At 40.2% G+C, this 14,258-nt stretch overlaps 1 protein-coding gene across 2 annotated transcripts in view; it reads left to right on the top strand.

Annotated features, from left to right (window-relative positions):
• Window positions 1-14,258, top strand: part of usp45 (ubiquitin specific peptidase 45) — a 130,723-nt gene that overhangs the window by 46,414 nt on the left and 70,051 nt on the right. For both annotated transcript variants that reach the window (XM_067984776.1, XM_067984777.1), the window contains exons 6-7: window positions 10,926-11,074; window positions 11,529-11,624. In XM_067984776.1, the coding sequence (XP_067840877.1) occupies window positions 10,926-11,074; window positions 11,529-11,624 (245 nt within the window). The remainder of the gene's footprint in view (window positions 1-10,925; window positions 11,075-11,528; window positions 11,625-14,258) is intronic.

Below are 14,258 nucleotides of genomic sequence, written 5' to 3'. Positions count from 1 at the left end.
GTGGCAATGGGACAAGTAAAGAAACAAAAGATGGGTCTAGACCATTACCAGCAACTGCTGTCTGGAAAAAATGGGAGCAGTGGTTATGATCTGAAGTTATTGAAATCAGTGTTGAGTCCAGAAGGTTGTAAAATGCCTAATCAAAAGATGAGGTGCTGTTCCTCGAGCTTCTGTTGAGCTTCATTGGAACAGTGTAGGAGGCCGAGGACAGAGAGGCCATAGAGGGAGTGGGCTGGAGAATTAAAATGGCAAGCGACCAGAAGGTCAGGGTCACACTTGCGGACTGAGCAGAGGTGTTCAGAAAAGCGATCACCCAATCTGCGTTTGGTTTCCCCAATGTAAACGAGACCGCATTGTGAGTAGCGGATACAGTATACTAAATTGAAAGAAGTACAAATAGATCGCTGTTTCACCTGGAAGGAGTGTTTGGGGCTCTGGATGGTGGGAAGGGAGGAGGTGAAAGTGCAGGTGTTGCATCTCCTGCGCTTGCACGGGAAGGTGCCGTAGGAAGGAGAGCGGGTGTTAGGGGTGATGGAAGAGAAGTAATGAGTTACACGATTTTGAGTCCTGGGAAAGAATCAAGTTGAGTAAGGGTCAATGCAATGAGCCTTCATTTTGCATCATGAGAAGGAAGGGCATGATGGACGGCATGCTTGTAGCTCCAGAAAATTAGAAGTTTGGGAGAATCACCCATTGTCAAAATAGATGAAATGTTGGAGACTAGAGTTGAAAGAGTGCGTTAGACAAACCCTTGTATACTGTTCAGGCAGGTGAGAAGCATTGGAAGGTGATCCCCAGATGCAGGAGCAGTATTGGTGTCTTGGATGGGTTTGGGCTTTGTATAGTTGAAGGAAAAAGAAACATTTGGCATAAAAACGGAAACCAAACTTGGAGGCAGCTTTTGCAGTGGGGAAATTGTGGGATGCTGTGTTGAGGTCAGACAAAATGGAAAAACCAAGAATGTCAATAGATGTCAAAGGATTATGGGGGAATCATTAAAGGTGGGAAGGTAGCACTCCAATTTTGTGAGGTTTCATATGAGAGCTTACTATGCTCATATTACATTCCTGTGTGTGCTGTGTTTGCAATGATGCTAAGTAGTGGTTGGTTCAACGTGAGAGACTTGGAAGAATTGAAAGAAGCAAGATTTTCAATTCCTCCGTAAAGGGCATGAAGAAGATCCAGATGTAGCGATTCAGAAAATACACTGAGAAAGGAATGGTAATCATGTGCGATCTAAAGAAAGCTGATAAATGCAAGGTGGAATCATCAAAAAGTAATATGCTTGGATATTGAGTGGAAGAGATCATTGAGGCTAAGGAACAGAGCAGGCAAAAGAGGTTAGAACTTTGAGGAGTCCCTTTGAGTTGATGGAAAAAATCGATCAGAGTGGCACATGTTGATTTGAAAGGAAGATAGGTAGGCATCAATGTAGCTTTGGAGGATACCACATGATGGTAAGTGTTTAGAAATTTAGAATTTATCCAAAGTATCAATTTTTTGAATAATTTTGGATACACTGCTATCTAAAATTATAAAATCCTGGTACAGAGGGATTGACTGAAATGGTAGCAAGATCGCTCAGACTGGTATGGGTTGGGGTGGAAGAGGAGGGTTAGAGGTCCAGAGGGATGCCATTACTTTGAATAGCTGGACACTTTTAAAGTAAATTATGCTAGATATGGTTTCTTTATGCTCCAGTTAACTTTCACACAATTCCCATAGCATTCTTCTTGCACTAAAGCTTAGCCGAAAGATGGTGGTGTATAGGCAAAAAAGACAAAAGGTTGTAATTTTGAATCAAACCTCTCACATGCTTAAACAGAATACAAGAAAGGGTTCGTCTTACGCACAAGTCCTTTTTCAACTCTAGTTTCCAGCATTTCATTTATTTGACAGTGGACGGTTCTCCCCAAATTTTTCTCATATTCCTGGAGCTACAAGCATGCCATTCAGCATGCCATTCTTCATGCCCTTCCTTGTCATGATGCAAATATGCAACACTGTAACTTATTTAAACACTCTAAGCAGTTCTGCTAGTGCATAAAAAGAAATAAACTGTTTATTCCATAATTTGTTTTATTTTGAAGAATGAATTACTATTCTGTGACGATAAGATGCCACTAAGAGTTGAAAGATACCGTATAGAATCACCTATTGGATTAGAAATCTATATGTAAATTTTGTAGATCTTAACATGCCCTGGGTGTTCCACCCTATTGAGCAGTGAATTGATATGCATATCTTTTTATGATTCCTTGGAAAAGGGGAGGACAATAATACTTCGGGGGTGATTTTAAACCCCAAGAACGGGTGGGTAGGAGTTGAAAATAGTTGTTTTTTGGGCCGCAGTTGCAAGCACAACCTGGCTTTATTTCCGGGTTTAACGTCTGCACGTAAAAGTACAGGCTTCCCACTGGGAATGCAAAGTCCAAAAATGTTGCGGTTGCGACCCAAAAAAACAACTATTTTCAACTCCCACCTGTTCTTGGAGTTTAAAATCACTCCCTTCGTGTCTAGCTCAAGCTTCACAATGGCAGACAAACAAAGCAAGTGCTTGCTTTTACATAGTGTTTTTAGGATGTCCCCAAGCATTTTACAGCCAATGGATTACTTTGGAAGTACTATCATTGTTATGTAGACAAATGTAGCAATCAATTTTTACACAGCAAATCAATTAATTACCAGATAATCTGTATTTGTTGGTGCAGGTTGAAGGAGAAATGTTGGCCAAAACACCTGGAGAATTCCCTGCTCTTTGAAATAGTGCCAAAGATCTTTTACATCCACGTGAGCGGGCAGCCAAGGCCTCAGTTTAATGCCTTATCCTAAAGATAGCACATCTAACTATACAACACTCCCTCAGTGCTCTACTGAAGTGTCAGATTTTGTGCTCATGTTTTGGAGGGGAGCTTGAATCCATAACCTTCTGACACAGGTGAGAGTGCTACCAACTGAGCTAAGCTGACACTTGAAGGCTTGGAAATGAGTTGTTTGTCAGTCCTCCAAATCTGGAAATAAAATGTTTCACAGGATGACATCAAGAAGGGGAAGAAATAACTAATGGAAAAATGAGAAATTTAACTACATCATTATGACATTTTAATTGTGAAAAAGTACAGCTGTTTGTTTCTGCCATTCAGAGCAATCTGATAACTCAAGATACTGAGCACTATAGGCATGGTAATCTGTGTTGTTATGATACTGAACTAGCAACCCTGAGGTCGTGAGTTCAAATCCCAGAATGGTAAAATGTGAAAGTTGAATACAAAGGAAGTCTAGTAATTTGTTAGTGCCAGAAAACGACCATGAAAACTGCTAGATTGTAGTAAAATTTCAAATGGTTCACCACGGACCTTCAGCGAATTGTCCGGCCTACATGTGACTCCAGTCGCACACTAATGGTTGACTGTTAATGTGCTCAGCGTAACTGGTGATGGGCAATAAATACTGCCTCGCTGGTGTCATCCCCATCTCGAGCAAATTAACAAAAAAATAGTTAGGATAGGTTTATCAACATGCCACAGGGTGTAAAACTGGCATTGCAGATCGGATGCCCATTATAGAAACCGCTGGATTTTCATTTTCATTGTTTTCAATGGAAATAAAAGTCAGGCGGTTTCTATTGCAGGTGACCGATCTGGAATACCAGCTTTGCGCCCATGTGGCAAGTTAAAATTCTACCCCGTTACTATCTAACAAAGCAGTTGAAAATTTGAAACTTGGAGCTTGAAAGGTTGGTACCTTGGTTCTGTAATTTTTGTCACATGTTAAGCTAGTAAAAGGAATACAGAGCATTGGAATTAAAATTGATGCAAAATTTAAAGGCAGTTTGTTCATTAATTCCTACCGGTGGAGAATAATCTTGAAGTGAAAGACATTATTACATTTTGAAGCACACTGTTTGACGAGCATGGATGTGCTTGGATAATGCCATCCGCTGATATTTTCGTTAAGGATGTCCACCAGGCAGAATGGTTTGCACAGTTTTTGTTCCTGGATGATGTTCAGGAGCTGCAGTTAATTCCCTAAAAAAAATATACTGGATGAGTTTTACTGTAACATAGCAGAATTCCTCTGGTTACTGCCTTAAGAAACCAGTTGACATTCGGGATCGAATGCTAGGTTGATATATGTTCTGTTTGTCAAACTTGCTGTTGGGAACTATGAATGACATTAGCTAAGTATATCCACTCTTGGAAAATGTTGGTTTCCTTGGGATGTTCAAGCAACCTCTTAGTTTAAAAAAAAGCTCGGGTTAATATTAAGATTCACAGGAATAAGTTAATAAGCAATTGTATTTTGTGAGATCTAGGTGAATAATTACTTTGCACTAAAAGTACCTATACCCTTGCCTCCCTTCCCTTTTTAAAAACTGCATTTTTCCCTTCAGTTAATTTCAGTCTTACACAGGCAACCTACTCGAAGAAAGAGGATTAAATTCATAAGAATATGAAAGAAAATTTTTACAAATGTAAAAATTTAGAATTGAAACAATTTTTGTACACAGTACCTGGAGAATTTGAAGATGTGGACCATTCACATACTACAAAAGACCTTATTTTTCTGATTATTTTGTGTTCTGAGAAGGCTTAAACTGAAACAGTATACCTAGTAATATACAATTGATGCTTGGTATAATATAATTAGAAAATTTATTTTACAATAGAACTGTTGGGAAAAAACGTATTCCTTGTATTTATTACAAAGTTTTGCTACATACACTGTTTCGTGGTACAAAATATCCTTTATAACTATATAATTGCCAACATTTTATCACTTGAACAGAAAGCCTATTTATCTTTTGCTTCATGTAAATAGCATTTGCACCACTAGCGCCACAACTTGCATATTATCTCAGGATTTTGCAGGTAAAAGCCTGACCCATTTTCCTGTACAAGAGCCTTTTATGTAAAGTTCTGTCAACAGCAGTGTAAATAGAACAATCTGGAGCAAACAATCAAATTACTTATTTTCCATGAATAAGCTTTGTAGTGATTATATTTATATGCTCTAAATAAAATGCAAAATGGGTGACCTTTTTGTTAACTCATCAGTAAATTATATGATTTCTTAACTTCCAATTTGAGACATTAGTCTATTCAACCTTGCATTGTGGCTTCAGGAGCCTAATAAATCCTTAAGTTTTTAACATGCTATTTATTTTTGGCATGCGTTGCTCATCAATATTTAACACTGTAGATGTTAAGTGTTGTTATTTGTTATTTACGGTAACTTTGGCATTATGAAAGTTGCTATATAGTGCACTAGTTCAGGCAATTCCATGGCATTCCTGTAGGCTAGGAATTAATGATGCCCATCTCCTCCTGCCCACTCAGCTCTTAAGTGATACAGCAAATAGATTAGCTAGGTCTCCATGCTGGTTGCACTTTCTGCTGGGAAATTTCAGACATCTGTTTAGCTTTCTAGTTCAAATCAAACAGTGCTTCCTTTTGCAGCTGGGCCCAACACAACAGATCTTGTGCTGGCGGCGAAAAACTTTCAGCTGTCATCTGTGATCACAGATGACGAAGACTATGTTCATATTTGAATATTTAATACTAATCCTATTAAGACTTAAAATAAGTACTTGTACAGAATATGGATATATATATGATTGCACAAAAATAAACATTGGATGCCATTTATCAGATGTTCTTCCTGATTGAAACACTTAACTACTTAAAATACACAGCAATTGTTAAGGTTCTTAACCAATAGACATTTTAGGGTTGCAAACAAATCCCTATTAGGATAGATTGAGATGTTTGAGGCTCCCCATTCTTGATCTACCTTTGTTTAAAGATGGTCTTTCTATGCTTTAATAAATGATGCTAAACAAAATTGCTTTCTAATTTACCTTTTTCCTAGACCCTTATAAGATGTTTTTGTTTCTGATTAGAATTGTTCAAAATTATTTTGGGAAAATTTGGGAAGTGCATTTTTTCTTTTTAGTCTATAATGCTTCTGTGATGCCAAGTAACTAGGAGGAAAATTGAGTCTTAGATATACAGTACTCGTATATCTTTTATAAATCTTTAAATTCAAGATTATACGTTGCAGTAGTTTATGCACCGCCCAACAGAATCCCACCACCAACACATCTCCCACATTTTCTGATGGGTTTGTTCCCTCCGTGATGCACTAGTTCACTCTTCTGCTACCTACCATAGCAACTTCCTGTGCAAGCACAGGCGATGTAACACCTGTCCATTCACTACCTCTCACACCACTGCACAGATCCCCGAAAACTCCTCCCATGTAAGATATCAATTTACGTGTACTTCCTCCAATCTCTTATTCTGTATCCACTGTTCACAGTGCAGTCCCCTCTATACTGGAGAGATGAAATATAGATTAGGGTACCACTTTGCCAAACACCTCCCATCTGTCCGCAAGTGCAAGAACTCGCTGTTGATACTTCAACTAGAGTTACAGTACGGTAACAGTTGCAGAGGCATAGCATATTCAGGTGCTTAATTGATTAAATCTTAAATAAACTGCCTCACTTTCTTGCTTTCACTCTACTTGAGAAGCTAGAAAGATGAAAGCCTGTTGATCAAGCTATATCTGTATCTCCTGACGCTCCTCCCTATGTTTGTCATCATACTCTGCATTCCAACTCTTGATTCCCATAGCTGCTTCAAACCCTACAGTTTCAAATATGAATCTGTAAAAATATTTCATTTGGTAGACAGATGAAAGTATCTAGGTTGCTGTATATTCTGAACATCACTCAGGATTTCAGTATGTTGGGCTTCAAGCAGATCTGAAAGTAGAACATAGGAACAGGAGTAGGCCATTCAGCCCCTCGTGCCTGCTCCGCCATTCAATAAGATCATAGCTGATCTGTGATCTGACTTCATACACCTGCCTTTGGCCCATATCCCTTAATACCTTTGGTTGCCAAAAAGCTATCTATCTCCGATTTAAATTTAGCAATTGAGCTAGCATCAATTGCCATTTGCAGAAGAGAGTTCCAAACTTCTATCACCCTTTGTGTGTAGAAATGTTTTCTAATCGCACTCCCGATAGGTCTGGCTCTAATTTTTAGACTGTGCCCCCTACTCCTAGAATCCCCAACCAGTGGAAATAGTTTCTCTCTATCCACCCTATCCACCCTATCCTATCCTTAATATCTTAAACTTCGATCAGATCACCCCTTAACCTTCGAAACTCCAGAGAATACAACCCTAATTTGTGTAATCTCTCCTCATAACTTAACCCTTGAAGTCCGGGTATCATTCTAGTAAACCTATGCTGCACTCCCTCCAAGGCCAAGATGTCCTTCCGAAGGTACGGTGCCCAGAACTGCTCACAGTACTCCAGGTGCAGTCTAACCAGGGTTTTGTACAGCTGCAGCATAACTTCTGCCCCCTTGTACTCTAGTCCTCGAGAAAAAAGGCCAGCATTCCATTAGCCTTCTTGATTATTTTCTGCACCTGTTCATGACACTTCAATGATCTATGTACCTGAATCCCTAAGTTCCTTTGGACATCCACTGTTTTTAACTTTTTACCATTTAGAAAGTACCCTGTTCTATCCTTTTTTGATCCAAAGTGGATGACCTCACATTTGTCTACATTGAATTCCATTTGCCACAGTTTTATCCATTCATCTAATCTATCAATATTGCTTTGTAATTTTATGTTTTCATCTACACTGCTTATAATGCCACCAATCTTTGTGTCATCGGCAAACTTAGATATGAGACTTTCTATGCCTTCATCTAAGTCGTTAATAAATATTGTGAATAATTGAGGCCCCAAGACAGATCCCTGCGGGACTCCATTAGTCACATCCTGCCAATGTGAGTACCTACTCATTATCCCTACTCTCTGTCGCCTTTCGCTCAGCCAACTTCCTAACCAAGTCCGTACGTTTCCCTCGATTCCATGGGCTTCTAACTTAGCTAATAGTCTCTTATGTGGGACCTTATCAAATGCCTTCTGGAAGTCCATATAAATAACATCCATTGACATTCCCCTGCCCACTACTTTAGTCACCTCTTCAAAAAAATTCAATCAGGTTTGTCAGGCATGACCTATCTTTCACAAATCCATGCTGGCTCTCTCTGATTAACTGAAAATTCTTGAGGTGTTCAGTCACCCTATCCTTAATTATAGACGCCAGCATTTTCCTCACAACAGATGTTGGGCTAACTGGTCTATAATTCCCTGATTTCCCTCTCTCTCCTTTTTTAAAAAGCGGAGTGACGTGCAATTTTCCAATCCAGAGGGACAGTTCCTGAATTTAGAGAACTTTGAAAGATTATAGTTGGGGCATCTGCAATGTGCTCACCTACTTCCTTTAAAACCCTGGGATGGAAACCATCTGGACCTGGGGATTTGTCACTCTTTAGTTCTATTATTTTCTTCACACTGTTGCTTTACTTATATTAATTTTATTGAGTCCCTGTCCCCGATTCAATATTAGTTTTCTTGGGATTTCTGGCATGCTATCCTCTTTTTCTACTGTAAATACTGACACAAAGTAATCTTTCAACATGTCTGCTATTTCCCCATTGTCAATGACAATATCCCCACTTTCAGTTTTTAAGGGGCCAACACTGCTCCTGACCACCCTCTTTTTCCTACTGTAACTATAAAAGTTCTTCGTATTGGTTTTGATATCCCTTGCAAGTTTCTTTTCAGACTCTCTTTTTGTAGCTCTTACTATCTGTTTTGTGACCCTTTGTTGATCTTTGTATCTTTCCCATTCGCCAGGATCTGTGCCATTTTTTGCCTTTTTGTATGCCCTTTCCTTGTCTTATACTGTCCCTTACCTCTTTAGTTGTCCATGGCTGTTTTTTTTGGCAAGTAGAGTTCTTGCCCCTCAGGGGTATAAACCGATTCTGTATCATGTTAAATGTTTCTTTAAACATTTCCCACTGATCATCAGTCGTTTTACCCATTAACAGATTTGCCCAGTTTACTGTGGACAGTCTCTGTCTCATCCCATTGAAGTCGGCCTTACCCAAGTTTAGAATCTTAGCATCTGAATCACTTTTTTCCCTTTCAAACACTACATTGATCTCGATCATGTTATGATCGCTATTGGATAGATGTTCGCGAACAGTTAAGCCGTTAACTAAATCTGGTTCATTACTCATTACTAAATCTAGTATGGCTTGCCCCCTTGTTGCCTCTAGGACATACTGCTGTAGAAAATTATCCCGGACACACTCAAGAAATTCACTACCTTTCTGACAGTTACTAGTCTGCTTTTCCCAATCTATGTGAAGGTTAAAGTCCCCCATTAAGACCACTATGCCTTTGTTACACGCTTGTCTAATCTCTGCATTTATACAATCTAGCACTTCAGAGCTGCTGCCAGGGGCCCTATACACAATTCCCACTATAGTCTTAGATCCTTTCCTATTTCTCAATTCAACCCATAAGGTCTCTGTTGGCTGCTTACCTCTCGTTATATCCTCCTTTATCATTGAATCTTACAACACCAGGTTATAGTCCAACTGTTTTGTTTGAAAATCACAAGCTTTCAGAGGCTTTCTCCTTCGTCAGGTGAGTGTGGGATTCGGATTCTATGGAAGGTTGCCGCATTTATAGTCAGAGAACAATACCTGGTGATTACAGATAATCTTTCCAACTGCCCGTTGTCAAGGCAATCAAAGTGTTCAGACAGAGAGATGTTACCTACAGGACCACCGAATACACAAACGGCCAGAACAAAAGACAGACAGACACAGAGAGAGAGAGAGAGAGAGAGAGAGAGAAACATCCAAAAAGAAGAGAAAGACAGACAATGACCCGTTGTATTAAAAACAAATAACTTTTTTTCGCTGGTGGGGTTACGTGTAGCGTGACATGAACCCAAGATCCCGGTTGAGGCCGTCCTCATGGGTGCGGAACTTGGCTATCAATTTCTGCTCGACGATTTTGAGTTGTCGTGTGTCTCGAAGGCCGCCTTGGAGAACGCTTACCCGAAGATCGGTGGCTGAATGTCCTTGACTGCTGAAGTGTTCCCCGACTGGGAGGGAACCCTCCTGTCTGGCCTGTCCTGTCCAGACAGGAGGGTTCCCTCGCAGTCGGGGAACACTTCAGCAGTCAAGGACATTCAGCCACCGATCTTCGGGTAAGCGTTCTCCAAGGCGGCCTTCGAGACACACGACAACTCAAAATCGTCGAGCAGAAATTGATAGCCAAGTTCCGCACTCATGAGGACGGCCTCAACCGGGATCTTGGGTTCATGTCACGCTACACGTAACCCCACCAGCGAAAAGAAGTTATTTGTTTTTAATACAACGGGTCATTCTCTGTCTTTCTCTTCCTTTTGGATGTTTCTCTTTTTTTTCTCTCTCTCTCTCTCTCTCTCTCTCTCTCTCTCTCTGTCTGTCTTTTGTTCTGGCCGTTTGTGTATTCGGTGGTCCTGTAGGTAACATCTCTCTGTCTGAACACTTTGATTGCCTTGACAACGGGCAGTTGGAAAGATTATCTGTAATCACCAGGTATTGTTCTCTGACTATAAATGCGGCAACCTTCCATAGAATCCGAATCCCACACTCACCTGACGTAGGAGAAAGCCTCCGAAAGCTTGTGATTTTCAAATAAAACAGTTGGACTATAACCTGGTGTTGTAAGATTCCTTACATTTGTCAACCCCAGCCCATCACCGGCATCTCCACATCATGTTTATCATTGAAGGCAGTAGACTTCTGAGAGATGCAAGTGGATCAACTTTAAGGCTACTGAGATATGCAAGTGCAACAACTTTAAGGCAGGGGATTGGTGGGGTAAAGCCATCTGTGCTATTTTTTTTAAAAAATTGAAGAATGCTTGAAATGTTTTCCAGTATCTGAATGTGGCTGTTCTCCATATAAGCATCTTATGATATATACTTAATTATGCTACATTTAAAAAAAACTGCCTATTTTTGTGAAATCTATGTTTTGAATCTTTTTATAGGTTTAAATTCTAAATTGATGAAAGTTCGAGATGAAAATTCAGATAGTGGTGAAACCGTGCGAGGGAAACATACAGTCAACAATGTAGCTGTTCCTGTCCAAGGACTAAGCAATTTGGGAAATACTTGCTTCTTTAATGCTGTTATGCAAGTAAGAAACTTAAACATCCCTCTTCTATGTAGTCCTAGTTTGTTCACTTTTGTGTTTTACTTCCATTTCATTATCTCAACAATAATAAATATCTATCAGGAAGTTATCCTTTTATTTTGTTGCAGTATTTAGCACAACCAATGAGAGAGAGAAAATGCACGAGCTACAATGCTTGTAGGAGGGGAAACAAAATTTGTTTCCAGAGAAAGTTTTGAACTGGTGCATCAAGGGATGGGACTCTTTACTCTAATTTAATTTATAAGTAATGGAAATATACTATCAGGAATAATTCCTAGAAGTTGAAACTGTGCAAACTAACTGGGAAGTATAAAATTAAGCCTATCAAAGATTTGAAAACTTTTGGTTCCAAGATAGGAGGTTTTTTTGTTCATCCCTGTTGCATATTTGATCACATGAAAATTTTTATTAAAATAATGTATTCACATTTTTTCAGAACGTGGCTCAGACTCATATGCTTAGCGACCTTATGTATGAGATGAAGGAAAAGGGGACAAAACTGAAGATCTGTCCACCCACAGAGTCAAATTTGGTAGGTGATGGAATTGCTGCACTAAAACATTATTTTAATTCAACATCCTACACTGATTGCTGAGCTGGAGTTCAAGCTGGATTCAAAAATCTGGGGAAAGGTCCTGGTACGACATTGGTGTGCATTGTGAATTGGCAACAAATGATCTCTGCTCCCAAAGCTGTATAAAAAAACATATGCATGTGTCCGAGCTTGGTTTTCCCCCAGCCCGGAATAGAATTCTCTACTAGTAGCATCATCCATTTGCTGGATTTTAATCATCTTTTACACATTAGTTTATTGGTGTATCAGGTTCTGAACAATTTTAAACGGTTTACTCATTTCAAGTGTTTGTATTTTAAAAACACAATTTCCAAAACAACTGAGAATGACCAAAGTCTTGATTGTGGTCAACATAAGAACATAAGAAATAGGAGCAGGAGTAGGCCAATCGGCCCCTCGAGCCTGCTCCACCATTCAATAAGATCATGGCTGATCTGATCCCAACCACAAATCTAAAGAACACAAGAAGTAGGAGCAGGACCCGGCCACTCAGCCCCTGGGCCCTCTCTGCCACCCACAGGGCCTTGACCGATCCGAACTCAGCTTCATGTCCAACTTCCTGCCCGCTCCCCGTAACCCCTAATTCCCTTTACTTCTAGGAAACTGTCTATTTCTGTTTTAAATTTATCTAATGATGTAGCTTCCACAGCTTCCTGGGGCAGCAAATTCCACAGACCTACTACCCTCTGAGCGAAGAAGTTTGTCCTCATCTCGGTTTTGAAACAGCAGCCCCTTAGTCTAAGATTATGCCCCCTAGTTCTAGTTTCACCCATCTTTGGGAACATCCTTACCGCATCCACCCGATCAAGCCCCTTCACAATCTTTTATGTTTCAATAAGATCGCCTTTCATTCTTCTGAACTCCAATGAGTAGAGTCCCAATCTACTCAACCTCTCCTCATATGTCCACCCCCTCATCCCCGGGATTAGCCGAGTGAACCTTCTTTGTACTGCCTCGAGAGCAAGTATGTCTTTTCTTAAGTATGGACACCAAAACTGTATGCAGTATTCCAGGTGCGGTCTCACCAATACATTATATAACTGCAGCAATACCTCCCCGTTTTTATATTTTATCCCCCTAGCAATAAAAGCCAACATTCCGTTGGCCTTCTTGATCACCTGCTGCACCTGCATACTAACTTTTTGATTTTCTTGCACTAGGACCCCCAGATCCCTTTGTACTGCAGTACTTTCCAGTTTCTCATCATTAAGATAATAACTTGCTCTCTGATTTTTCCTGCCAAAGTGCTTAACCTCACATTTTCCAGTATTATATTGCATTTGCCAAATCTCTGCCCACTCACCCAGCCTGTCTATATCCCCTTGTAGGTTTTTTATGTCCTCCTCACTCTCTACTTTCCCTCCCATCTTTGTATCATTTGCAAATTTTGATATGTTACACTCGGTCCCCTCCTCCAAATCGTCAACTCTTATTGTTAGTGTTATCATTGTTGGAATTTTGAAAAAAAAACTTACATTTTTGACTGTGATTATGTGCTGTTGTTTTACTTTAGTATTAACTGACCAATGTCTTTAGCTTTCTTAGTTGTTCTCCATTTGCTTGTATTTTCCATGCCTTGCATCATCTGGTACTGATGCATATCTTCCAAGATGTAGATCTCAAGTCAATCAGAGGACTTTAAACATTGCAATAAATGCAGCAAAGTTTTCATAGTGGCTGATGGCCATGAAAATGCTTACAGTGCCTTGGCAGAAAACTAGCAGGATATTCTGTGCTATTCGTTGAGAAAAAGTACAGATATAAAACTACCAATCCCATCACAATCAAACTCCACTGGATCCCTGCTACCAGATCTTATCATGCACACTCAGGTCGATTTTGTCAGATGCCATTATGATGAGTAAGAAATCTAAATCAATGCCAACAAGCCATGTTTCTGGAGCCACAGTTCAGGAGACTGTACGACCATGTTTGACATTGTCAGGTGGCAACACTCAGGAGGCTCCCGATGCCAACTGACATAGTTTACGCTTTTTTCAACTGCCTGTGGTTGCTGATAGAGATGGCTGAGAAAAGAAAGAACTCTCATTTATGTAGTGCCTTTCATGACCTCAGGACGTCCCAAAGTGCTTTACAGCCAATTAAGTACTTTTGAAGGGTAGTCACTAATGTAGGAAACGTGGCAGCTAATTTGCACGCACAAGGTCCCACAAACAGAAATGAGATAATGACCAGATAATCTCTTTTAGTGATGTTGGTTGGGGGATGTATATTGGCTGGGACACTGGGGAGAATCACCCTGGTTGTCTTCGAATAGTGCCATGGGATGTTTTATGTCCACCTGAGAAGGCAGATTTAACATCTAACGTTTGGTTTAATGTCTCATCCAAAAGGCGACACCTCCGACAGTGCAGCAATCCCTCAGTACTGCATTTGAAGAGTCAGCCTAGATTACACCTCTGGAGTGGGACTTGAATCCACAACCTTCTGACTCAGAGGGAAGAGTGCTACCAATGAACCAAGGCTGACACTTAAGGCTGAGATCAATTGTACCTTCTTGATCTGCATCAGTCGAGATTCCCTGGCATCAGCCAGTCTGTCCAAGCTCAAGAGTCCCTCAGTGGCGCTGGT

The sequence above is a fragment of the Heptranchias perlo genome, chromosome 5 (genome assembly GCF_035084215.1).
Source record: "Heptranchias perlo isolate sHepPer1 chromosome 5, sHepPer1.hap1, whole genome shotgun sequence".
Lineage (NCBI taxonomy): Eukaryota > Metazoa > Chordata > Chondrichthyes > Hexanchiformes > Hexanchidae > Heptranchias > Heptranchias perlo.
Note: the sequence above shows the minus strand (reverse complement) of the source record. Positions and strands in the feature narration are given on the sequence as shown.